Source organism: Nicrophorus vespilloides, unplaced genomic scaffold, assembly GCF_001412225.1.
Source record: "Nicrophorus vespilloides isolate i.1.1-1 unplaced genomic scaffold, Nicve_v1.0, whole genome shotgun sequence".
NCBI classification, from domain to species: domain Eukaryota; kingdom Metazoa; phylum Arthropoda; class Insecta; order Coleoptera; family Silphidae; genus Nicrophorus; species Nicrophorus vespilloides.
Window position 1 is genome coordinate 42,434 of NW_017096164.1, and position 25,570 is coordinate 68,003.

A 25,570-nucleotide genomic window follows, 5' to 3' on the forward strand; every position below is an offset into this window, starting at 1 on the left:
GTTGAATATCTAGGGTAGGGAGAGAAGAAAAATCAGAGTGCGCAGAAGTCAACTATCAATCACATGAATATCGCAATGTCTGGTTGTTGTAGGTTAGAAATAACGCTCAGCTGCGGCAACACGGACCGCACCAGACCGCTCAGTACTCGCGTATACGTTAAGGGCAGAACGAACTGCTGCAAACGTAACGAATTATTACGTTTATCCGGATACCTGAAGTTTTTTTTTTCTTTTCTTAATTATTGTGGTAAACCTCAGCAATTATCCTTCGGTGCAGAGGAATAAAAATCTCGTACATGTTCCAGCATCCAAACGCAACATCTCTTCAATTTCACGTGTAAGTATTTCATTTACAATCATTCATTCACAACTCGCAAACGATTGATACACGCTTCAACAACCGCAAGAACATTTAAATATTCGACATGTGCCGAGGCGGAAATCGATTAAAGAATTCCATATTCTATTGGACTATAATTAGATCGAACCGATGCGAAATTGAGCATTTCAAATTTGAATCGCACTTTCAAATATTCGAATCCAGTTCTGTTTCTGACAGACGATTCTGCTTCAAGCATTATTTCAAAGTTCAAACTCAACATACCGTTAGATTTGCTTTTGACATTAATTTCTCATAGAATGCAAATAATTAATGATGTAATTATTATATTTTATTCATGGTCAAACAACGCTAAATATAACTTCGAACCAGATTCTTACATTAACTTTAAGAACAAAAACAATAGTGTTTTAATTCACAATTTGTTGTATAATTTAATGTTTATAGAACAATGACAATATATACCTCAAATTGATAACGTTTCTAAGAATCATTTCATTGAGTAAGGTTTTTTTTTGCCTTAATAAGAAACGTTATGATGGATTTTCATTAGCAAATGTATTTACTGTTTACATAAAGATGACGGTTAGTAATCGACGAGTAATTGAAAAATTCTATTAAATTATGTCAATACATCTCATTTCTAATCAATTAATAGAACATAGTAATAATAAAATTTCAATTTATTAATTAATATACTTTTTTCTAAATTTTATGCACATTCAAAAGTATGAATATTCAATTTTGTTTTTGGAAGTTTATATAGATATGTTTTTCGTATACATTTTTTGTTAGAGAAAAGATTTGTTTTGATTCAAATTTCATGGGTGTTTTGTGTGTGATTGAATGAATTAAATATGTATCAAAGTACTAAACTTTATGATGATTTTAATGAATTATAATTAGACAGAATAAATTCAAGTAATATTTATTGTATACACAAATAAAATTGCTATATTTAATAATATTATAACTAAATATTGTGCAAGTCATGAGATCAACACATTTATTATTCACTAATAATATTGTGACACCTTTTAAAACACTTGAAATAATTTCCACATAAATTACTTCTGATTAATAATTGATGTAAATAAGTAGCCTTTCTTTAAACGCGTATCTTGTTTTGTTATTTTATATTACTAGAAAAGAACGAATGAAACATCTGAGATTTTGATATATCCACAGTATGCACAATGCATTTTGTGACTAATGTAAATCTACTGCGTTTTATCGCATAAATTGCTGATTAAGGATTATAATGAAAATGCAACTGGATTATAAATTTAAAATAAAACATTATAAAATAATCCTTGCCTACAATCAATAATGAAATGTTATGTAAACGTTAATCAAACAAGTGTAACAATTACAAATAATAGCAATGACAAAGTTTTATCTTATTAAATAAACATTAATAGAAATGTGTCTTAACTCATACGTATTGAATATTTGTTAATATTTTCAAATATAATTGTTCAATGATTTGGATAAACTGAATTTCGTTGTATTTGTATGAAAATATTGTCTTTATAATTAGTTCAAAATGTAATTGAAACATGTTAGGTAAGCATTTATGATATTATGAAATTGTAGACACGTATAAAGTGTTTACATGTACGTAAATAATATGAATATATATATTCCAATTTTTTTTTTATTGTCACTTATCGATAAATCATATCATCGTGATTCTACCGTTTTCTACTTTCCATTTACATTGTTAACTGGAATTGTAAATAATTCCCCTAGTCCCAAAAGATAAAATGACAAGTATTTATTTATTCTTAATGTGCAAAGGTCGTTGGAGCGAAATAAACGGTTTAATTAGATAATGCATAAGTACATTTCCTCAATGCTGCAAACAAAGAAGGATCATATCGACATGACTCGCTCCATTTGCCCTATAACTTACTTTTCGATGTAACATCAGCGGATTGTTTTATAGACGACGCGCATTAATTGACCTCAATTAGTATGGTGAAGTGATGAAACACGTCTTGCGGATGAAAATACTTCGATCCGTGCAAACGTTTTAATTATTTAAACAAACATTACTTTATTTTTACCATACGTAACCGTGAAAACCGAACGCGTCACTTTTGGAAGGATTCCAAGCGAAATCTGAATGTCACACAGACACACAACTACTCTTACCCAATACAACTGTTACGTGTTTCCTCTTCGCAATTTTCATTTTTTTTTTCAAAATAATGATGATATAATGTTGATAGAGAATCCCACTTGTCTTCTCTCCCTCTACTGTTGTGTATCTTTCACTCTTTACCTTGAAATAATGTTAGTAGTGACGAATAGTTTGTGGCCATTGTACTTTCACGGAATCCACACAAAATGTGCGGAGGGGACACGGAATTTTCACTGGATGACGAATACAAATAAAAGCTTCTCTCTGTTACACGCGGTTTTAAAATAAAACCACTTCCATTCATTCATACGTTGATGCTTTCTTTGTGTTCGTTACGTTCAAAGAAACACGATTCCTCGCATCATTCGACTATGATATAATATCCATTTATACATATATATATATATTTTGTTTACTTTCTATTGTGTACCCATAAATCAATACGGATTATTGTACGGAATTTAACGCAACAATATGTTGTTGCTTCGTGTACTATTTCAATGAGCCATAAAAAAATAAGATATCAACTCTTTGATAAGCTCGATTATTTTGGCGACATCAATATTTAAATTCCAGAACGTTACTATGACTATGAAGGAAACGAGAACGAGAATTTAATTGCGATACGATAAAGTGAGCTACAAAACAAGTTAATATCAAACGCAAATGATAATAATAGTATTATGTTAGACACTCCAATTAAATTGATAGATTAAATACTATTTTTACGACTCTCGTTTATGAATCTATAAGTAGTCTTATTTTTAATCAATCCACACACAAAAAAAAAACAAATACTTTAAAATAATCAAATTTAGTATATTAACAAACAGTTTACTTATATAATATACATTGATTTTTTATTGTAGAAGTAACAGAAAGTTGACTAAAAAATAAATTACTTTTAATGGAGTGTCCTTCACATGTGAAACGACTTATATGGATATTTTAGTCTCTGTGCGAGTTACAAACGTGAAGTTTAATTATATAGATGTTCCTTATTTGCACTTTATAGATCATTTCATCTTACATGTAATTCCTTAGTATTGTACCTTGTGATCGTAGTCCAACGAATCATTACTGTTTCAGTTCAGTTTAAATTTCTTTATTTCATTGATTTGTTATGTTACATTTGTATTCTTAATTATTAGATTTGTGGCCTTTTGTGAGCTATTGCTCTTTGTGCCGTTACTGTTTACTACATACGTTTGTTTTGTCCAATACAAATGAAAACACAACGTTTAAAATAACTTAGATAAGCACATGCGTTTTATAGATAGTTTCAAATTTCTTAGTTTTAACACACACATTTAAAAATTTCAGTATGTATATTTCATAAAATCTTGTGGCAAATTTAAATAATGAAACACTTTTACAAGTATTTACAATGCGCAATTCTCATCATCATTAAAGTTTAGGGTGAAATTCTGCGGCGCAGTTTCATCATCTTTTGCACACACTCTCATCCGAAGTCTACACTTTAGATCTTCTATGTTAAGATTAGAAAAGCAAATCGATAAGGTAATATGTTATAATATGATATAATCGAGGAAAATCAATATTGAAACCAGTGATTTGATTATACAGATTAATACAAGTAATTGTTTATTTGTCCGATGTAATAAAATCAATTATAAACAAAATTAGATTATTTTTTTATCAGCGCGTATCTTGTTTCTATTCATAAAAGTGTCTACAGTAATAGTAATATATATATATAATTAAATTAGATAATCGAAGTAAGCAAGTTAAAACAATAAATTATGTTTAAGATAAAATAATTTCATTTATTTATTTTAACACAGGAATTTTAGGATTTGTGTTGTAAACTAAAGATTATTCACATTTTTACTAAACTAGTGAGAGAACAGGAAACGTCTAACGACTGTATAATAATCGGTAAAGCTTATTACGCACATTTCATCTCTTTTTAATAGCAGAAAATTGTTTAATAATAGATGTGTCCGCCGGTCGGGATTTTAATGGATGCGGAATGTACGATGCAGTCAAGAGGGGCACAAAAAAAAAGAAATAAAGCCGTGCAACGGAAAATCAATTGAATCCTAGATATCCAGTCGTATCCAAGCAACAACTCTTTGGTACATTGTGCATGCTAACAAGGCCCCGCGATTCAATGAGAAATCAATTACCCGACTGAACCCGCATGCTTTGTTTGTTTGCTTCGCTTCGACCAATTTCAATCTCTTAATTGTTTCCTTTTTTTATTGTCGGTTTTTTTTTTCTTTAAATTTTTGTTTGTTCGTTTGTTTTCATCCGAAGCAATTGATGATAATAAGGCGAAGAGTTGCTGCCCTCAGAGTGTTTACATTGTTTTAATCAATGTGGAAGAGCGAGATTGCATTGAACACGCCAATAATTCACATATTTATTTTTGTTGGTTCACGTTTATTAAATGCGTTTGGTATCGAATCTTATGATGCTTCTCCATTCTGCTAGAGTATAATGATATTAGTTGCGAGTTTACAAATTACCCATCCTTGCTACGTGATACTCACGTTGCGTAACTTACCTAAGTTATTAAACATTAAGTGCATGCACGTCGCTTGCAAACTAATCAATATCTGGGATTTTTTTTTTTGTTTAGTCAAAGAATGTTTGACGGATTTTAACGCTCACGTTAAATACAAATTAAAAATCAATTAATAAACGGTTAGTAACATTGCCTAGGTAACGGGCAGGTTATTTGATCTATAATATGGAATGTGCATATGAAACGTTCCTCTAATTGAAAATGTATCGCATCTATTGATTCGCTAATGTTGCTTCTGTTTATTCGTTTTTTTGTTTTTCAGGCGTTTTCTGCATGAAGTTTTCCAGTACACAAAATAAGAGGTGATGGATGCGGGAGTGAAAAAGGAAAGGCCCACAAATCCGCGATCCGGTGCAAATCCTTTTTCGGTTGTTACATTTTTGTAAGTATATTTGCTTAAGAAAAGCATTTTTTTATACCGAAGTATTTTTTTGACATTGATTATTATGGAAAGATATTACATTAACATTATCGGTTTAAAGCATGTTGTTTGTAAATATGATGTTTCATTTATATATGGTTAGGCTGATATCCACGTAAATGCCGAACAAATGTTTACATCATAAAATTAATTCTGTTAAGTATACAAGGAGCTTAAAATAATATAATTTGATACACACATTTTTTGGAGACAAACTTTATTTAAGCAAATTGATTTACTTTTATAAAATAAGTGATTTGTGTTTTCAACACAGTTCTTCATTTACTCCAAATTGTAAGCCAAATACAAATTTCGATAATAGTTTTTTTTTTAATCCTAAAATGATTGTATCTTAGGATTCATAAATCGAATATTTTTCATCTAATTTTGCTGGTAACTTTAAGTTGGAGTTTAAACTTCAGCTGCTATATAAAAATGGTATTTGGAAGTAAAAAACCGGAAATTTTGTAACGTTAAGCGAGGTTCCACTGTATTCTCTGATCAGTCAAGTATGATATTAATATTATAGAAGTTGTAAGTCTCTTTTTGGTCCTGTTCTTTGAATTATTGACAACTTTTGTTAACTTATAGATTAATATTACAAAATTCTATTATAAACTCGAAGTTCAGTTTTATTATCATACAGATAAAGTATTTTCTATAATCATAAATACGTGTCTTTGTCTCTTTCTTCTTTTTTTTTCCGTATTATAATCGTTGAGAGCTCAGTAATCTAGATTAATAAAGAATTGTGTGTTTCGAAAAGGCGTTTGAATTGCACGAGTAAATATTTACTAGAAATATAATCTGTGTCGCGTATATGGAAAATTTCTCGACTTTCAGTGATCGAAGCACCGATTAATATTTTATTTTCAATATGTTTATTGTTTTTTTTTTTAATTTCGAATACGACTGTTTCCAGCATATCGCTGCAAGTATTATCTAGTGTCAACAATTAAAAATAGTAACTGTCTATAATTGATTGTTAATAAAAAAGTATATTTTTCTTATGAACTAGCGATAATGTACTACGGCCATGTTGTTAAAAATATAAAGTATAATACATAAACATAAAAGTTATGTAATTATAATGCATAGCGTAATTATATAGGAGTAGCATGTAATGATGACTTTACTTTCCCATTATTATCCACTTGTTGTTATGTAAACATTGATGCAAAAAAATTGACATAATCAATTTTTTGCTACATAATAAAATAATTATTTGATACATACAATAGAGTAGTTCAAATAATTCCCAGCTAGTTGGAATGTTTGATAGTAAATTAATGAATATTATGTTTTGAATTTCAGTTATACTTTTCCGACGTTTATACAAGGATTTAGAAAGGAACTAGAGGAAACAGATTTGCCACAAACATGGGATAATCACAAGTCAGGAAAGCTCGGGGATAGGATTGAAAATGCCTGGTTCAACGAGGAAAAGGTGGCAAAGAAGAAAGGCCGAAAACCGTCGATGCTCCGTGTCTTACGAAAAGTCTTCTTATGGGAATTCATTTTCTACGGCCTACTGCTTCTCGTCGGAGAGCTGGGAATAAGGTACGAAAACACAAATCAATATTATCCTGACCAGCATACTATCATTACCATAATCATGATATCCGCACAAAAAAAAAATCCATTCTGATTCCATTTCTAAACAGTCTGGGGTCCTAGATTTTTACAACCAGTATGCATTGGTAAAGTTGTACGATATTTCTCAAATCCGCCCCAACGCAGAGCGAAAGACAGTTTGAACTTTTATGGTGTTGGCAACAAGTTCACACCGGATTACAGGATCAAAAACGAGTAAATATTCTAGTGAGACGATTTGCTCTGTTATGTTTTTCTTTGACTTGTAGTTGTTTGAAATCCCCTTTTAGTTTTTAGTAGATTTATGCATTTTTTTTTTCTTGTTTGCTTTCTTTTTGGTACTAATTACGTCTGTTCTTCTCCCTTTTTTTTGTAGATTAGTTCAACCCATTGCATTGGGCCAATTGATTTCGTTTTATACGTCGAATGGTGATAACATCACCAAAGATGAAGCATACTTATACGCTGGAGCTGTGGTACTTTGTTCCTTATTGAACGTATTCTTTCAACATCCCTATATGTTGGGTTGCTTGCACTTAGGAATGAAAATACGTGTAGCATGTTGCTCTCTGGTATACAGGAAGGCTCTGAGACTTAGCAAATCCGCCCTTGGGCAAACGACTGTAGGCCAACTGGTGAATCTACTCTCAAATGACGTGAATAGATTCGATGTAGCCCTCCTCTTTGCCCATCAACTATGGGTGGGTCCATTAGAGACTGTTATAATCACATATCTTATGTACTTACAAGTTGGATGGTCAGCTATAGTCGGCGTAGCATTCTTATTACTTTTCATACCAATTCAAAGTAAAGTAAATATATAAATTGTTTATAACCATAATAATATATTTCGTATTTTAGTATATTTGGGTAAGAGGACGTCTGTTTTACGACTTCGTACTGCTTTGAGAACTGATGAAAGAGTGAGGCTTATGAATGAAATCATTTCTGGAATACAAGTCATTAAAATGTACACATGGGAGAAGCCTTTCGCAGCTTTAGTTAACTTAGCTAGAAGGTAAAACAGATTTTCTAATATATTTAATGTAAAATACTAATCCGATTCAATTTCCGTAGGTTTGAAATAAAATCGATCCGAGGTACATCCTATGTACGAGGTATTCTACTGTCATTCATCATGTTTACAACACGTATATCTATATTCGTGTCTGTACTAACATACGTTCTCGCCGGTTACAATATTACTGCTGAACAAGTTTTCGTTCTTACATCCTTCTACGGCATATTAAGACAAAACATGACCGTTTTCTTTCCGCAAGGTATAGGTCAAATGGCCGAAGCTTCGGTGTCCGTCAGAAGACTTGCTGAATTTATGATGTACAACGAAAACAGCAACGTCGAGAAACAAGTGGAAATAGTTGATAAAGATAAAGTGACCATAAATGGAACCACGACAATTACACCGCCATCTCAGACTGGTGTGTTTGTTAAAAATTTGACTGCGAAATGGACTTCAGGACCTGGTGACAATACTCTGCAAGATGTTAGCTTTACAGTAGAACCCGGTCAATTGGTAGCAATTATTGGTCCGGTTGGTGCAGGTAAAACCAGTCTTCTTCATGCTATTTTGAGCGAACTACCACTTCTGAGCGGTTCCGTTGATGTTAATGGAGAGATTAGCTACGCTTCTCAAGAACCCTGGCTTTTCGCAGGAACAGTACGACAAAACATTTTATTTGGTCAACCCTTGGATAGGGTTCGCTACAAGAAAGTGGTTAAACGGTGTGCGTTGGAAAGAGATTTCCAACTGTTTCCATACGGTGACAAGACAATTGTAGGAGAACGAGGTGTATCACTTAGCGGTGGCCAAAGAGCTAGAATCAATTTAGCGCGCGCCGTCTACAAACAAGCTGATATCTATTTGATGGACGATCCCTTGTCTGCCGTTGATACTCATGTGGGCAAAGAACTATTTGATAAATGCATAGCAAGCTACCTGAAAGAAAAGACGTGCATATTGATCACTCATCAATTGCAATATTTGAAGGAAGTGGATCATATAATTATATTCCAGGGTGGAAAAATTCAAGCGCAGGGCAACTACAAAACCCTACAAGAATCTGGCTTGGATTTTGCTTCCGTTCTACAAGATGAGTCTACAGAAGTAGCAGACGAACCACAAGAACTCACAAAGACCATATCTAGGCAAAACTCCATAGCGAGTATAAATTCAGAAACGATTGATGTGCCAAAACAAACGGAAGAAAGTAAACAAGCTGGATCCGTCGGTGCTTACGTCTACAGTGCCTATTTCAAAGCAGGTGGTAACTGTTGCGCCATCTTCTTTCTATTCTTTATGTTTATATTGGCCCAGATCGCGGGCAGTGGAGGAGACTATTTTATCACATATTGGTAATTACTTTATTCAATTATCTTTTGAAATAATGTGTAGTTACATGAATTTATTTTAATTATAGGGTCAATATGGAACAACAAAAAAATGGTACATTGGAATCAAGCAATTCTGAATTATTCGTTTTTGACACAAATACGTGTATTTACATATATTCAGCCATATCAGTACTTACTGTAGTATTTACTTTAGGAAGATCTTTGATGTTTTTCTTATTATGTATGCGCTCTTCCACCAATCTACATGACAATATGTTCCAAAGTATAACACGTGCCCCCATGCATTTCTTCAACACGAATAGTTCAGGAAGAATTTTAAATAGGTTTTCGAAAGATATGGGCGCGATTGATGAACTCTTGCCAGCAGCTTTGATTGATTGCCTACAAATAGGATTAGCCCTGATTGGTATAATCGTCGTGGTAGCAGTGATCAGTCCGTATCTTATGATACCTACTGTTCTTATTGGCATCATTTTCGTTTTCCTAAGGAAATTTTACTTGGCTACAGGACGAAGTGTGAAGCGTCTCGAGGGAGTTAGTAAGTTATTTTGTTTAAACTCAAGCATATCTTCTATAATGGTATATTTTTAAATTTAGCGAGAAGTCCTGTTTTCGCCCATTTGAATGCTTCACTGCAAGGTTTGACAACGATTCGTGCTTTCAAGGCGCAAGATGTCCTACAGAAGGAGTTTGATTCGCACCAGGATCTACACAGTTCTGCATGGTTCTTATTTTTGAGTACCTCTAGAGCATTCGGCTTGTGGTTAGATATTGTATGTGTAGTATATATAGCCGTTGTTACAATAAGCTTTTTAATAGGCGATGCAGGTATTTATAGAATCAAACGTAAATTAACGTGCGAACTAAAATATTGGTTTTAAATTATTTTTAAGATGAGTTTGGTGGAAACGTCGGTCTTGCTATTACCCAAGCAATTGGTCTAACTGGCATGTTCCAATGGGGCATGAGACAATCAACAGAACTGGAAAATCAAATGACGTCCGTGGAACGCGTACTGGAGTACAGCAACTTAGAATCAGAGAGGGAGTTGATAACTCCGCCGGATAAGAAACCTAAAAAGGAGTGGCCTGAACATGGAGAAGTTAAATTCTCAAAGTTATATCTTACTTATAACCCGAACGATCCTCCAGTGTTGAGAAATCTTAACTTCGTTATAAAACCTAAGGACAAAGTCGGAATCGTCGGCAGAACTGGTGCAGGAAAATCATCCCTGATCGCTGCACTCTTCCAACTTACAAACACCGAAGGATCTATATTTATCGACGACGTCGATACTAAATATTTGGGATTGCACGACCTCAGATCAAAAATATCTATCATTCCGCAAGAACCAGTCTTGTTTTCTGGGACAATGCGCAAGAACTTGGATCCCTTCGATGAATACGATGATGATGTTTTGTGGAAAGCTCTAAGTGACGTTGAACTGAAAGACACGGTCAATGACATGGCTGCTGGCCTAAATTCCGAGATGTCTGAAGGCGGTTCCAATTTCAGCGTTGGCCAAAGACAGTTAGTCTGTTTAGCAAGAGCTATAATTCGCAACAACAAAGTACTTGTACTCGATGAGGCCACAGCTAATGTCGATCCACATACCGACGCCTTAATTCAAATGACAATAAGAAGGAAATTTTCCGAATGCACTGTACTTACCATTGCACATAGATTGAATACAATTATGGACTCTGATAAAGTATTGGTTATGGATGCTGGTACGATGGTTGAATACGATCATCCGCATCTTCTCCTGCAGAATCCGAAAGGAGTTTTGTATGGTATGTTAGAACAAACTGGACGAGGGATGAGCGACAACCTAACACAAGTTGCGAAAAAGGTAATGATAAAAAAAATGCATTTATTAAAATGTGACTAATTTTCCTGGTTTTTTTTTATTTTAGCATTACAATGAAACAGTTCACAAGGAAGAACCAAGCTCTTCTACCTAACTATATATTAAGTGACGATCGAAGACGTATATAGATCTCACATTGATGTAATTCGTGCCGATTCTAAAGAAATGTTATATACATATTTATTGAATGTATTTTTAAGATGAAAACAAAAAGTGATCCTTACATTTTTAGCCTTATAACATTGTTGGTAATTAAAAAAAATAATATATATTAAATATTTTGTATTTATATTTTATTCACTGTTAGTATAATAGTAGAATATTTTATTATAAAAGGTTCGTAAAAAATAATATCTATTTAAACGCCCCTATTGGGCAAATCCTTCACCTTGTAGATGCGTACCAACCAATGTTCAGTGGTGTAAGCTTCTTCCAAGACATCCAGTTCGAAATCTTTATTGCCAATTTCTGCGCTTCTGACTCTATCATAGCCCGGTGGTTTTCCACCTAAAATAATAAATATACACATATAATATGGATGGGATAAACTATTGATTAATTTATACCTTCAGTATAGACTTGCCCGAATCTGTAGTAGCACATTTTGTACATCAAACAGTTCAGTAAAGTAGGTGACCCATCTTTATCAACTCGGAATTCTCCGTTTGGTGAATAATAATCCCATTCCTTAATATGTGCGCCCTTATCAGTGCTTCCACCTTAAAAAAAAAGTATATAAATTCAGCTAAAATTCATTTTTTGAAATGTAAAATTACCAATTCGAACCATCCAAAGGAACTTGTTAATATCATCCGACGAGTAACCAGTCAATCCTCCGAAGATAACCAACACATAATCGACATCCAACTCTTTCATAATCTCGTAAGCTTTCTCTTCTGAACTGGCCATAGCTTGACCAACTCTACTAATATGTGTATTATTCCAAGTGTTGTTATCCACGAGAATAGTTCGGTTCGCCATCGCGGTAATCTGATAACCGTAATCCCACCAAGACATGATCTTAGCATCTTCCGGTGTATTCATTTTCAACCAATAATAGGCTTCACGGAAATCATCGAAAATAATTCTACCACCGTCGTGAGATCTTGCGCTCAACACAATTGAAGGCGCACTGTATGCCTCGGATGTGACCCAAGTGCAATGGAACGTATACGAAATAAGGAGCAAACAAGTGATTCCGATGAACGTGAGCGATATTTCGTTTTTCAAGACAAAATTCGATTCCAATTTCTTTGGTCTCTTATGCTCGTGAGCGTGTGGCTTAGCTCCATCCGTGTTCTTCATGAATTTCGTTAGTAAATGAGACACTGCTATTCCACTCAAAATACACATGACCGGTGCTAAAACCAACATCAGCCTGACCATTACACCCTAAAAAATGGAATTTATGCAATAGTTTCGACTACGAGTAATGTTTGTGTGTATAGTTACCGCAAAGTAGATACTAGTAACACCGTACAATATCAAAAATATGTTGGCATCTGTTAGTTCTTTGAAACAAAAGTACAGTCCTGCTGGGAACAAGAATACCAAAATTTGCAGATCGAAATAAAAGGAACTCCAAGACGTAGGTTGATGTTCCGATACTGATGCGATAATAGGAATGTGATTCTTAGCGTAAGATGGATCAAGAAGGGAGTAAAAACGTCCGGTCCACGGTGAAATTTTGCCGGAGAACGTTAAAATTCCAACCAATAAAAGTAAACAGGATCCGACTGTGTACAAAAGTGTAACAAAGAGCGTTTCGAAATCCTTTTCGCTCATTTTACTCTTCAAGTAATCAATACCACCCATAATTTGACACAAGCCGAAAACGCCGAGAGCCTGCAACGAGTACTATCAGTAACTGTTCAAAAAATATGTAAAGTAACTTAACATACAAGCATGTGTTCTGAGCTTTGAACTGGCTGAAAACCGACAAACGAGATCTGCATCGACAGAATTGTTCCAACGCAGTAAAGCGTGCTGTAAGCAACGTAAATCCTATGCGAAAACCTGCCGGTAATCATCAAAACCAATACGTGCAACGGAATCAAATTGATCAAAAATACATATCCTCCCCAAGATGAAACCTAAAATATTAAGTTAAATGCAGAAAATATGTATTTATACGTATTTACCATGTAGAAATATGCTAAAGCAGCCAATGTTCCCCAGAAAATGGTTCCAGTTTTCACAGCCTTTATCCACATGTAATATGTCAACAACATGCAGAAAATAGCAATAGCTTCATTATCGTAACTTCCAGCCACAGAGCGGCTGATGTAACCGGGTACAATGGATACCATTGCGGCGGCCACCAAACCGGCAGATGCATTTTTAATCTCTTTAGTTAACAGGTATGTTATGATTGTCGTAAAGGACGAAAACAATGGGGCAAGAAATACGCACACATTACGTATATCAATGGTGATATTCAAAAACCAACAGAGATGGTACAAAGCAGCAGATGTTATCATCAAGCCCGGGTAAATGGTACCTGAGAATATGATTGATTAGAGTCATTAAGAACTTGGAAGATATCCAGTATTTACCTCCTATGATACGCCCCAATGGGTACCATGCTCTATCATCAAACCAATTGTGAAAAGAATAGAAGCCTTGCTCTGCTAAATACTTGGTAGTGCGGTAATTAAAATATGGATCAAATTCATGAATGACACTTTCAAATCTTAATACTGAGAATAATCTTGTAGCAAATGCTGAAATTATCCATTATCAATAAATTGTTAACTTTGACAATTAAAAACCATTTTTGCTTACATAAAATTGCAGCCAAAGTTAATATAGATAATGTTAATAATGTTTCTTGTTTATCTGCTGTAGTAGAGGTACTTTTCTTGTTAAGACCAAACATCCTACAAAAAAAAAACGGAATATTTAACAATGTGCATTATTTTGATTAAAACTAAATTTATAATCATATATGTTTTATTAATTTCTAGTTTGATTAACGTTCGTTTATATTTAGATAACACTTACTTTGGAGGTTACGAGATTCGAATTGGATAAATTTGAGACTCCTCCAACTAATATCACAACTACTTTAAACAAAACTAATTGCTAATTAATTAAATTTCAGATTTTTAAGAACAATTATTTATTAAGAATAAAACAAAATCATTTTAGCTAAGAAAACGCCACATAGACCGGCTTGACAATCTTTGACAACTATGAATTTAGCATATAGCCGCTTCCAGCAATGTTGACAAATTTATTTCAAACACCCACTTTTTTTTATCGATTATTCTATAAACAACGAATAAAATTATTAAATATTTACTCACTTCCTATTATAATTTGTAGTCCTTAATTGATCGTTAAAAAATTTCGTATATAATTGAAATTATATACGGTTAAAAAAATCAAAGGTATTACAACTTGGTTGTTTTGGAAATTTGACAACGTTTACATTGATAGGTTATATACTGCAATATTTTGATATTAAAATCTATTGAAAATGTCCGAGAATAAAAGTAAAAAAACAAAGGTAATAATCATTAAATGTTCAATCTAATTATTTGTAATGTTTCAGTGACTCCGGAATTTGAATTCTGTGTACCTACAAAGAGAATTAAAGTGCCTGATGATATGGTCTTGTGGGAAAATTCTATGGGGTACCAAGTAAATAATCATTGTTTATATAAAATTAACTGGTTTCATATTGATGCGTTTCAGGAATACATGGGATTCATTTTAGCTATAAATGAGGCGGTCAAGGGAAAATCTTTGAAGTATGAAATTGATGAACCATCTGATGTCATCAATAAATTGGTTGCTGTTCTTGATAAACTCATTGAAATTATAGTCGAAACACCAGCAATAAATCAACCACAAAGGTTTGGAAACCAAGCCTTCCGCATTTGGTTGGAAAAAGTGAAGCAGGTACAATAGACAGATTTCTTATTTGAAACAAACGTGTCATCACTATGTAAATATGTTTTCAGCAATCTTTTAATTTGATTAAAAGTGTTCTTCCTGAACATTTGCACAGGAGTTTAGCAGAAATCTTGGCTTACTTCATGGAGTCTTTTGGAAATTCTGTGAGGATTGATTATGGAACAGGACATGAAATTAGTTTCATCATGTTTCTATGCTGTCTGTTCAAAATGGGTGCCTTAAACGATGATGATAAAATCTATGTAGCCAACAAAGTTTTTCACAAGTAATGTAAAACAAATAACGTTATAAATATTTTTCTAATACTTTTTTTTTAAAGATATTTGGACTTGGTGCGCAATTTACAACAGACTTATAGGATGGAACCTGCTGGAAGTCATGGTGTATGGAGTTTAGATGATTATCAATTTGTCCCATTCATTTGGGGCAGCTCCCAGCTCATAGGGCATCCAGTGTTTGAACCCTGCTCCTTCTTGGAACCCCTTGTTGTAGAATCTTTCTCTGACGAATACATGTTCTTGGGATGCATGAAATACATAAATGCAGTAAAAACTGGACCATTTGCAGAGCACTCCAATCAGCTGTGGAGTATCAGTGGGGTAGCCAGTTGGGCTAAGATTAACAGTGGCCTTGTGAAAATGTACAAAGCTGAGGTAAATTGCTTAATAATTCGTATGGTCGAATGGTTTAAATTAATTAATTTCTTGTAGGTGCTTGGTAAATTTCCGGTCGTCCAACATATATTATTTGGATCTATGTTACCATTGACACCGTTCGTTAAGGAACCATCCAATAGAATAGGAGCTGGCTTCATGGGAATGACGAAACCTCCCGAGCAGTCTGACGTACACATTTCCAAAATGAATTAAATTTTGTTTTACAATTTTGTTTGCGTTGCTTTATTTAGTTTAAAGTTAATTACAATATAGTAAGTTAATATTAAAAACATATAATGTTTCTTTATTATTTATTTTATGTTGGTTTTAAATGTGATATTGTAATGTGTCTTTGTTTTATATGGCGATTCGAAATTGTTGCTTGAAAAATATATAAAAATAATTTTATACAGTACGAATGGAAGTAAATATATCAGAAATTACCGGCTAGTTCATTAGTTATTTAACCCCTATACTTCACTTTATTTGTACTTAAATAACTACTTAAGTCAAATTGTAAATATCATTCGAACTAAAATATGTAAATAATTATTCCTAATTCTAATGCTTGTATCTGAATATCCAAGTAAGTTTAGATAAGCTACAATAATGGTTTATTAAATGGAGAATAGCAGTTAACGAAATGAAATGCATATTACATTCACGCTAAATAAAGACACCTGTCCAACTGTAAAACTTAATGCACAAGATCTGCCTAAAGCAACAAAAGTCAAATATCTAAGCAAACATCTAGACAGAAGACTCGCCTGGAAAGATCACATTCAGGCTAAGAGGGAGCAATTAGAAATAATGTTTAGAAAACTACTGGCTTCTGGGGAAAAGGTCGGAATTATCAGTGGATTACTTTGTATATAAGTAATAGTGAAACCAGTATGGACGTATGGTGGGGTGCAGCCAGTAAACATACAAATTATAGAAAGGTTCCAATCAAAATGTCTAAGAAATACATATAGTAGTAGATACCAAGATAGACTGGAGTCACATACTAATGTTGTGGCTATTAGCCTACTCGATAACAGTGAAACCACAAACAGGTTGAAGCGTTGCAAATCACTAGATTTAAATAATTATCAATGTTCAAAATCATCATAATGGTAACTATCCACCTGGAAAGCTTATCCATTTAATATTAACCGCGATCTTAAATTTACTCAATGTTCACATTGTGAATAAAATTGTTACGACATAAAATTCTAATGCTTTAAAAGGAAATTATGAATATTAAATTACACTGTACAAATATAATTGTCAGATTTTGGGTATTTGCAAACGTAATTCTACTTTTGACCTTCATAATATAATTTTTCGTTCAATAGCTTAACATTGCTAAATAATGATAATTAACAAAAACAAGTGCAACTCAATGTCATTAGACAATACATAAAACTTTGGATGAATGACGACTACTTTAGAAGCATATACTATTGTCATACTTTAAAGATGTCACTTTTCTTTTCGCAACAACTAATTCTACGCACATATTACTATTTTATTTAGATATATAGCCTTATATATGACATTTATGATGAACATCATTTCATTAAACACTCCTTTTAGATAATAATCGATAACACCTACATCATTCGATCATATAAGACTTGTAAGTGTAGAAATTGCGCATGAATCACGTACCAAAATTAGGATCTAAGTTTTTACTACAAAATAACCAGGAATACAGGAAATTGATATCATTTAATGATAAATCACCACGAAATATACGTAAGATGAGCGTGCGTATCCGTATTTCATTGTTGTTCAATTCTGATAATATAAATAATGTAAGTTCTATTAAGATAAGCTATAAATGATTTATCTTAAAATACGAATTGTCTGAGATCATTTGTAATCTACGTTGTTTCTAAAAACCACTTGAAAATGTTGTTAGTGCAAGTTATTCACAAACAATAAATCCTTCAACTAAATAATCTAGTGTTAAACTTGTGGAAGCAATTAATAATCAAATCTGGTTTAGATACATAATGACTTGATTTTAAAGTTTATTTACGATCACTTCTGTTTAAATATTTACTAAATACTTAAGACTGTTATTTAGATGCAGAATTTTTTTAAAAATTTTAATTCATTCATTGTGCATAACACCTTGGAATTTAATCATTTGTGAAACTAATTGTATGCAGGATTCACGCAATCAAATGATAATCAATTATTTCGTGCGCAATGCACATTAAAAATGATTGATTCATGCAACAGGTTAACATTTAATTATGCACACTCACAAATACATGAAATGGATTTTTGATTGCCGCAAAAAAATAAACGAATTATTATATTTACAATGTTTTCTTTATTAAATAGTAATAAATACCCGTATCATCAATAATTTATAAATTTTACAATTACAATAGAAATAAGATAGGAACATGTAAAACTCATAGTTAATTATGAGCTGAAAACATAAATTTCATTAAAATAAATACTTTTTACAAAATAAAAACAGTATTAAATACGAATAATACATTGTTGGTATTAAATATAGGAACTTCTGGTATTCACTTGAAATTTAAAATTTTAGATTCATCCACTGAAATGATTTATATTGATGTATTTCAGTTGAGTTTTGTGTTGTTTGCTGTGCTTCTTCGGTTTCGACGTTTGGTTTTTCGAAATAATCTTGTTGTTGTTGCCGATGGATGTGACCAAGTCTTTAGTTACACTGTCACCAAGAAATATACTGCCATTGTTTCCAATATACTTGATTCTTCCAGAGCCATTGGCCACATTGAGGGTGCATTCATCACCAATCACTTGGACACTCAATTCGTTGCTCTCTAAACTGATGCTGTTGTAATTTCCAATCACCACCAAATTCGAGGTATTATTTTTCAAGTTGATTTCTTGATTGTTGCCCATCAGAGGTGCGGTTTGGGATGCTGCTTTGGCACTAGACTCACTCATTTTTACGACCATAATGCTTTGTGGAAGATTCAACTGAACTGCAACTACGGAGTCTACAACCAAGTATAACTTTTTGAGCGGCGCGCACTCCTGTTTTATCCAATTCGAATTTCGGTACTTTCCCTACGATCGGCAATCATCGTTCATACCAGTTCACACTCCGTTATGTGTTTTCAAGTGTGCATATTTACGTTTCCGGCAGGGGATTTACTTTCGCGTTTACATTGAACATTTCGTAATTTCAAACCGATCGCGCCGACGTTTACCTACACAATTACACTGTTAATCTCACTCATATTTGGATTTTTCAAATTTCTTCATTCTTCCAACAAATTATTTAAAGACAACGTATTTACTCAATTCGTTCTACCGCGAACGTAACAACAACAAAAAAATTGTTACGTTTCGTCAATTAATATTTTGTCCAGACCAAAATTGCGATGAACTTTGCTCCGAAAAGTGGCAACAATCTACTTGAAGTTTGACCTTCGCAAAACGAGTTTGCATGTGCATACCCATGGATGATTATTTATTTAAAAATGAAATTATCTATACAGTAATTAGAAACAAAGTAAGGGGAATCCATTACGTTTGTAGAAAAAACTATTGACGTCGTTGTGTATTGATTAAAACGATAAGTCGGGAATTATATTATCACATTCAAGGATTAATTCTTTTCACATGGAAAATCCACCATGTATGGAGTGTCCATACAATAATATACATATTTGAAGAAAATCCGAAATATATACCTTGTTATTATTACATAATTTAGATGTGATGTGTAAATTTAATTATCGTTTTCTGAGAATCATCGCACGTTAATGTTGTGGCCACATTTGCGGATGTGCGATTTTTTTCAACATTGTCTTCGATAATTTTGTATGATTAATATACGATTATATACTTAATCTAGATCTCGGGTAAAATGGATTTTCCTTTTTTTATTTTAAATGTACATAATATAATTCTATAGAAAACGTGTTTGTGGTTTACACGAGATCTTTACTTCGCCGAAACTCGTATAAAAGAAGTGAGTCACTAATGAAAATCTACCCATTATTACATGAATTGGAAAATAACGCAATACATGTTTTATTAATATATTAAATATAGTCCAGTATTTCAATTTACAATTCTCTTATAAAGATATAAAACCTAGACTTTTCTGACAATTTATATAAAATTTAAGTTATTTATATGTATATTTTCAGTAATTAGATATAGTAGAAAAACGTAATAATACTAAGTTGAATGAGTAGTATATGCGACCTACTTTAGTGACCCAAGAGTATTTTAGTCAAAAGAAACTTCCTGTAGATGATTTACTTATTGAAATGTAAGATTGAAATAAGCGCGTGAGGAAACAAATAAAATGAATACTTCTATTACTACATTGCAAAGACCTTGTATTTGGCCCGCATATTATTGACAAATGTGGCCTTGATATTTCCATCAGCTTAAGGTAGTCAATGTTTTCTTAGTTGCCATGAACTCTAAATTATGTGTAACGCATGAATCAATGGCCTAATCTTCTCTTTGGCTTATTTAACATATTTTGTAGTGACAACAAATATCAATGGGTTTTTCGTAAAAGAAGTTTAATTTGATTAAGTAAAAGTGTTAACAAACAAATTAATTTTATCTATATGTTACAATATGTTGTAATAATGATAATATTTATTTACCAAGAGAGGTTTATAGTGGAAAATATAAATTACTTTTGTATGTTAAATGTACCAAAATCTTGTAATTATTAAAACTTATGAATAAATGCTAGTAATTTTGTAATATTTGAATTTTAAAGATATTAATGTACGCCATCTAGCTACATATGGAATATATTGAACCGATAGATGTCACTACCAACAGTAAGAGTTAGGTAACATACGGTTATTAAGTCCATGCTGAGTGTAATGGATGGCGCAGCTTGTAACATCCGAAAGGATTGGAATGGAAAATTACTGAGGGATTAGTAATGCGTTCTAAGTAGAATATTAATTATGTAAATTAAAGCGTATCGTACTATTGAAGGTCGCTGAGAATAACGTGAAATAAAAAAAAGAGAATGATTCGAGAGAGAGAATAGTTACGAAACATGAATTGTATTCGTTCGTTCGGTAAAGGAGAATCATCGGAGGCAGATCGAGTTTTAAAAGATTATTTGGATTCTTGATACGCAGCGAGAAACAATTACAATCGCACATTCGTGTGTATTCCAGTATTTGAAAGTCAACGACCTGGACGGAAAACTTCTTGCATCTGCGATCGGATTGCGTAACGAGACGAGATGAACGGCGTTACGAGCGGATCCGGCGAGGGAGGATGAAAGAATGCCCGCCCTTTTTCGCCCTGCACCGCATTTTGGCGCCGTTTTTTTTGTTGTTGTTGTTGTTGTTTCGTGACCGAAGAAACGACCACTCGTTGTTGATTCGAGAAAGTTACGCAAGTCGAAGAGTTCGTGGTTCCCTTGCGGTGCTTCGCTTTTGCGTTATCTCTATAAATAAAATATTAACACAAGTATCGATTTCTGTACTTTCCCCAGACACTTTTTTTTTGTATACCTTCCGACCGCGATCCAAAGGAAATTGTTTTTATTAATGGATCCACAACCACAGTAACCAAGAGTCTATACTCATTCCATTAAGGGTTCATCTCAATCTCTTCTTTTCTCAATGAAAATTGTTACAATTTCCATTTCACACAAAAATAAGAGCAATCATAACATGATTATTATAGAAAAATATTTATAAAATATGCTTTAAATTCTCTATAAATTTTAAATTTAATCAAATTTATTAATAAACAAATTAGACTAAAAAAGTTCTTGTGCGAAATAAATAAAATATAACAATAATATGTATTATATAATTATAAATTTGTTTATTTTTACAGTGATACTCTGATGGATATAAATCATAGAAAGTCAAAATAAGCAAGTTTAGTTTTCTTTCGTGAAAGCGTTCAGTTGTAGAAAGCAGTATTGATTTAATGCAAAATCGTCGGTTCGCTCGTTATATAAAACTTAATATTGCGTTCTGCGCTCTTTTCAATATAAATAAACACAATATTATTATTATTATTTAAAGATTAGTAGTAACACGACGGGCTATTATTAGTGTAAATAAATCAATAATCGATTGAAAAAAATGTATCGATTTGTGATAAAAGAATTGATTGTGATGGGTTCAATTACAAATATTATTATGAGAAGGTTTACAATGAAGATTTCAAGATAGTTGCCTCCACAGCCGAAACATAATAAATCCGCGCTCGATGAAGTTATCATATTAAGTGGGTTACGTTCTCCCAGGCGGTTAATCTTCGCTACTAATAAGTTACTGCCAATGTCTTAACACTTTATATGATTTACAAAGATATCGCATATGAGAATCACTATATGAAATAAATCATTGACGATAGAAAAATAGTAAACATCTGTCTGTTGAATATCTATACAAAACTCGAACTTTTAAAGATTTTGTATTAAAAAATAAACTATAATTAACATAATAAGCGGATTAGCTTTAATAATTATCTACATCAGCGTATCTTAACACATTTGTTTGTAGTTGTATAGCCCAATGCATTTCACAAATTCATCGTTTTGACATAGAGTGACATATGTCAGTTCAAATTTAGAACTTATAAAGATTTAATTTAAAAAATTTACTCTTAATAACTATAATAAACGCTTTAGCTTTTATGATCATCTACATCAGCGTTTCTTAATCTGTTTTGTCGCGCGATCCAACATATTTGTTTGCAGTTGTAGAACTACATAATGCATTTCACAAGTTCATCGCTGTGACACAAAGTGATATCTGTCAGTTCACAATATCTGTTCAAAATTGGAACTTATAAAGATTTAATTTTAAAAAATAAACACTAATTACTATAATAAACGCTTAACTTTTATGATCATCTACATCAGCGTTTCTTAACCTGTTTTTAACGCGTGACCTAACATATTTGTTTGTTTACAACTACCTAATGCATTTCACAAGTTCATCGCTTTGACACAAAGTGACATCTGCCAGTTTACGATGTCTGTTCAAAATTAGTACTTATAAAGATTTAAGTTTAAAAAAATAAACTATAATTACCATAATAAGCGGATAAGCGTTTATGATCATCTACATCAGTGTTTCTTAATCTGTTTTGCCGCGTGATCCAACATATTTGTTTGCAGTTGTACAACTACACAATGCATTTCACAGGTTCATCGCTGTGACACAAAGTGACATCTGTCACTTTACGATATCTATTCAAAATTAGAACTTATAAAGATTTAATTTTAAAAAATAAACACTAATTACTATAATAAACGCTTAACTTTTATGATCATCCACATCAACGTTTCTTAACCTGTTTTTAACGCAGGACCTAACATATTTGTTTGTTTACAACTACCTAATGCATTTCACAAATTCAAAGATTTGACACAAAGTGACATCTGTCAGTTCGCGATATCTATTCAAAATTAGAACTTATAAAGATTTAATTTTAAAAAACATACTACTTACTATAATAACCGGTTCAGCTTTTATGATCATCTACATCAGCGTTTCTTAACCTGTTTTTAACGCGTGACCTAACATATTTGTTTGTTTACAACTACCTAATGCATTTCACAAGTTCATCGCTTTGACACAAAGTGACATCTGTCAGTTTACGATATCTTTTCAAAATTAGAACTTATAAAGTTGAACACCCAATGTTTTTCAATAAGTCATCGCTTTGACACAAAGTAACAGCTGTCATTTTGAGACCGAGTAATAAAAAAAATATGAAACCCTTAGTTTGAGAAACACTGATCTTTAAGAAAACAAGTCCACTCTTTATCAAATATTAATTTATCTTGGGTACGCATGATTCACATCATATTATTCATGTGACTTATCGTAATTTAAATAAAAATATATATTTTCAAACATATTTATGTAAATTCAAACATAAGTTTTAAAAATTGAAAATATGCAAAATTAATAAACTTTTTATATAATATTATCATATATTGAAAAAAAATATAGAATTTATTCTAAATTATGAATTGTTTAATAACCTGCAATAAATATAGTAATTTTATTACTAGAAAGGTGAACGTGAACTATGCCAGGTAGTAACATAAAACGCTACGATATTAAATATTTTATTATCAATAATAGTTTTTCGTAAATTACTAATATTTCCATTTGCTAGTATTAATTAATTAGTGTAGATTAAATAATTTGACGTTATAGTTATTGTATAGTTAATTTAATTTCATTAATTTATAAACTAATCTATTTCACTACTTCGATTAGACTTAATACTTTCATTGTTGCATTTCCTGGCATCTTGTAAGTGTTGTAGTATTCTTTACTACGTTACACAATATAGTTTATCCTTAGATCTCGAATGAAACAGTTACGCACTTATGTAGACACATATGCTCTGCAGTGAGTCATTCGTTCTGACGAAACTAGAAATTGAATCACATTCTTTTGCCCGAAAATGGATGTATATACAGTGATGTCACTAGTTCGATCATTAATCATACGCTTTTGATTACTAATATTATAACGTTTCTTTTTGCATTAGATTTAACAAATTTGTCCATTTTAAATTAATGATTTATATAGTTCATCGATTAGTCCTGTAACCCGTACTATTCGAGGTATTGACATAATAGCTTGTCACACTTAAGTAAGTTCGAAATTTACACGAAAAAATAATGCTTCTAGGTTGATAAGCTACGAAAGTATCCAACATAATGTATATGTTTCTAGGTGAATGACTTGTATAAATATACCAAATACTAGTGTGCATTCCAAATGATATTCTTCTCTTTTCCATAACTGACTGGAATAACGAATTGCAACTTTATATAAATTATGAAAATAAAACGTTTTCAAAACAAACAAAATAAAAATGAACGGGGGCGGTTTAACCCACGTATAAAAGAGGTGTACACATGGTACATTGGAAACGTCATAACCCGAGGCTCTCGGCTACCTTTAATCCTCTGTTTGCAACTTAATGAGAATATATATATATATATTAAAATCTGTTACATACAGTATTCAAATGAAACTCATTGTGAATATTACGATTCCATTGAAATCAACAGTGTTGAATAAATACAAATAATTATGTCTGTGCACATTAAAGGACGTAATGCAATTACCATAGAGCAGAGATGTACAGTTCGATAATGCAAATCTGTTCACGTTTATGAAGCATAAACCAGGTTTTCGCTTTTATTTTTTTCGCATTTATTCTGAAGCATGGTAAATCAATTGCAATTTCGATGTGTGCATTTAAAGAAAATTATAAAGTCCAATGCAGCGCGGTTCGAGTTTATGTAAATTGTAATTAATACAAATCAGTAGTTCTGCGATGAATTCCGCCAATTATATCGTTTCATCGGGCATCGGCCGCGCTTCAATACGTCCCTCACAAGAGATTATGGAATGCGAACGAGCATCATACCGTACATACAATTAATTCATTATCGTCGAAACTGATTGCTACATAATATGTGATATTCGATGCATTCACCTGCCTGAAACAATTTTGTCATGGATGTTTTGTTATTAATCAAATTATTGTTTCGAAAGCCTATTTATGAATATAAACGATTTATATAATCGAAAATCAAATCTCCTTCAACAGACACAATGTAATTCCTGAAAGTAACATTATTGTTTAATTATAATATAAATTTTCAATCGAATTATTAGATTATTTCTGGAAATCTCTCAAATTTTCCATAAATGA

General features: G+C 32.2%; 4 protein-coding genes across 5 annotated transcripts; 2 read left to right on the forward strand and 2 right to left on the reverse strand.

Moving 5' to 3' along the window:
- The first annotated feature begins 60 nt into the window (after window positions 1-60).
- On the forward strand, window positions 61-11,570 carry LOC108569851 (probable multidrug resistance-associated protein lethal(2)03659). 2 transcript variants are annotated; one of them, XM_017931557.1, is made up of 11 exons: window positions 61-337; window positions 5,300-5,419; window positions 6,773-7,018; window positions 7,136-7,267; window positions 7,428-7,858; window positions 7,913-8,069; window positions 8,129-9,424; window positions 9,490-9,962; window positions 10,022-10,252; window positions 10,318-11,276; window positions 11,341-11,570. In XM_017931557.1, the coding sequence occupies exons 2-11, from the start codon at window positions 5,343-5,345 to the stop codon at window positions 11,386-11,388; spliced, it is 4,050 nt and encodes a 1,349-aa protein (XP_017787046.1). In that variant the 5' UTR covers window positions 61-337; window positions 5,300-5,342; the 3' UTR covers window positions 11,389-11,570. The 2 variants fall into 2 exon arrangements, with proteins under 2 accessions (XP_017787046.1, XP_017787048.1); XM_017931559.1 differs by lacking the exon at window positions 7,136-7,267 and having other exon boundaries at window positions 62-337; window positions 11,341-11,429.
- Window positions 11,571-11,584: 14 nt separating this feature from the next.
- Window positions 11,585-14,476, reverse strand: LOC108569852 (dolichyl-diphosphooligosaccharide--protein glycosyltransferase subunit STT3A). Its single transcript, XM_017931560.1, has 9 exons — window positions 14,298-14,476; window positions 14,079-14,173; window positions 13,850-14,017; window positions 13,436-13,794; window positions 13,196-13,387; window positions 12,747-13,139; window positions 12,071-12,686; window positions 11,861-12,013; window positions 11,585-11,801 (listed from the first exon to the last, which is right to left on the reverse strand). The coding sequence occupies exons 2-9, from the start codon at window positions 14,170-14,172 to the stop codon at window positions 11,653-11,655; spliced, it is 2,124 nt and encodes a 707-aa protein (XP_017787049.1). The 5' UTR covers window position 14,173; window positions 14,298-14,476; the 3' UTR covers window positions 11,585-11,652.
- Window positions 14,477-14,713: 237 nt separating this feature from the next.
- On the forward strand, window positions 14,714-16,121 carry LOC108569848 (serine/threonine-protein phosphatase 2A activator). The gene is made up of 6 exons (XM_017931554.1): window positions 14,714-14,791; window positions 14,851-14,939; window positions 14,994-15,200; window positions 15,263-15,480; window positions 15,535-15,868; window positions 15,926-16,121. The coding sequence occupies exons 1-6, from the start codon at window positions 14,776-14,778 to the stop codon at window positions 16,082-16,084; spliced, it is 1,023 nt and encodes a 340-aa protein (XP_017787043.1). The 5' UTR covers window positions 14,714-14,775; the 3' UTR covers window positions 16,085-16,121.
- A 2,243-nt stretch (window positions 16,122-18,364) lies between these two features.
- On the reverse strand, window positions 18,365-18,963 carry LOC108569850. The gene has a single exon (XM_017931556.1). The coding sequence runs from the start codon at window positions 18,818-18,820 to the stop codon at window positions 18,428-18,430; it is 393 nt and encodes a 130-aa protein (XP_017787045.1). The 5' UTR covers window positions 18,821-18,963; the 3' UTR covers window positions 18,365-18,427.
- Between the last annotated feature and the right edge of the window lie 6,607 nt (window positions 18,964-25,570).

Coding starts and splice junctions, on each gene's coding strand:
- LOC108569848 (XM_017931554.1), top strand. Junction 15,201..15,262: donor GGTTGGAAAAAGTGAAGCAG/GTACAATAGACA, acceptor ATATGTTTTCAG/CAATCTTTTAATTTGATTAA. Junction 15,869..15,925: donor TGAAAATGTACAAAGCTGAG/GTAAATTGCTTA, acceptor AATTTCTTGTAG/GTGCTTGGTAAATTTCCGGT.
- LOC108569852 (XM_017931560.1), bottom strand. CDS start 14,172: ATGTTTGGTCTTAACAAGAAAAGTACCTCTACTACAGCAGATAAACAA. Junction 13,795..13,849: donor ATTGGGGCGTATCATAGGAG/GTAAATACTGGA, acceptor TCATATTCTCAG/GTACCATTTACCCGGGCTTG. Junction 11,802..11,860: donor CGGGCAAGTCTATACTGAAG/GTATAAATTAAT, acceptor TTATTATTTTAG/GTGGAAAACCACCGGGCTAT.
- LOC108569851 (XM_017931557.1), top strand. CDS start 5,343: ATGGATGCGGGAGTGAAAAAGGAAAGGCCCACAAATCCGCGATCCGGT. Junction 7,019..7,135: donor GTCGGAGAGCTGGGAATAAG/GTACGAAAACAC, acceptor CTGGGGTCCTAG/ATTTTTACAACCAGTATGCA. Junction 7,268..7,427: donor GATTACAGGATCAAAAACGA/GTAAATATTCTA, acceptor TTTTTTTTGTAG/ATTAGTTCAACCCATTGCAT.
- LOC108569850 (XM_017931556.1), bottom strand. CDS start 18,820: ATGGTCGTAAAAATGAGTGAGTCTAGTGCCAAAGCAGCATCCCAAACC.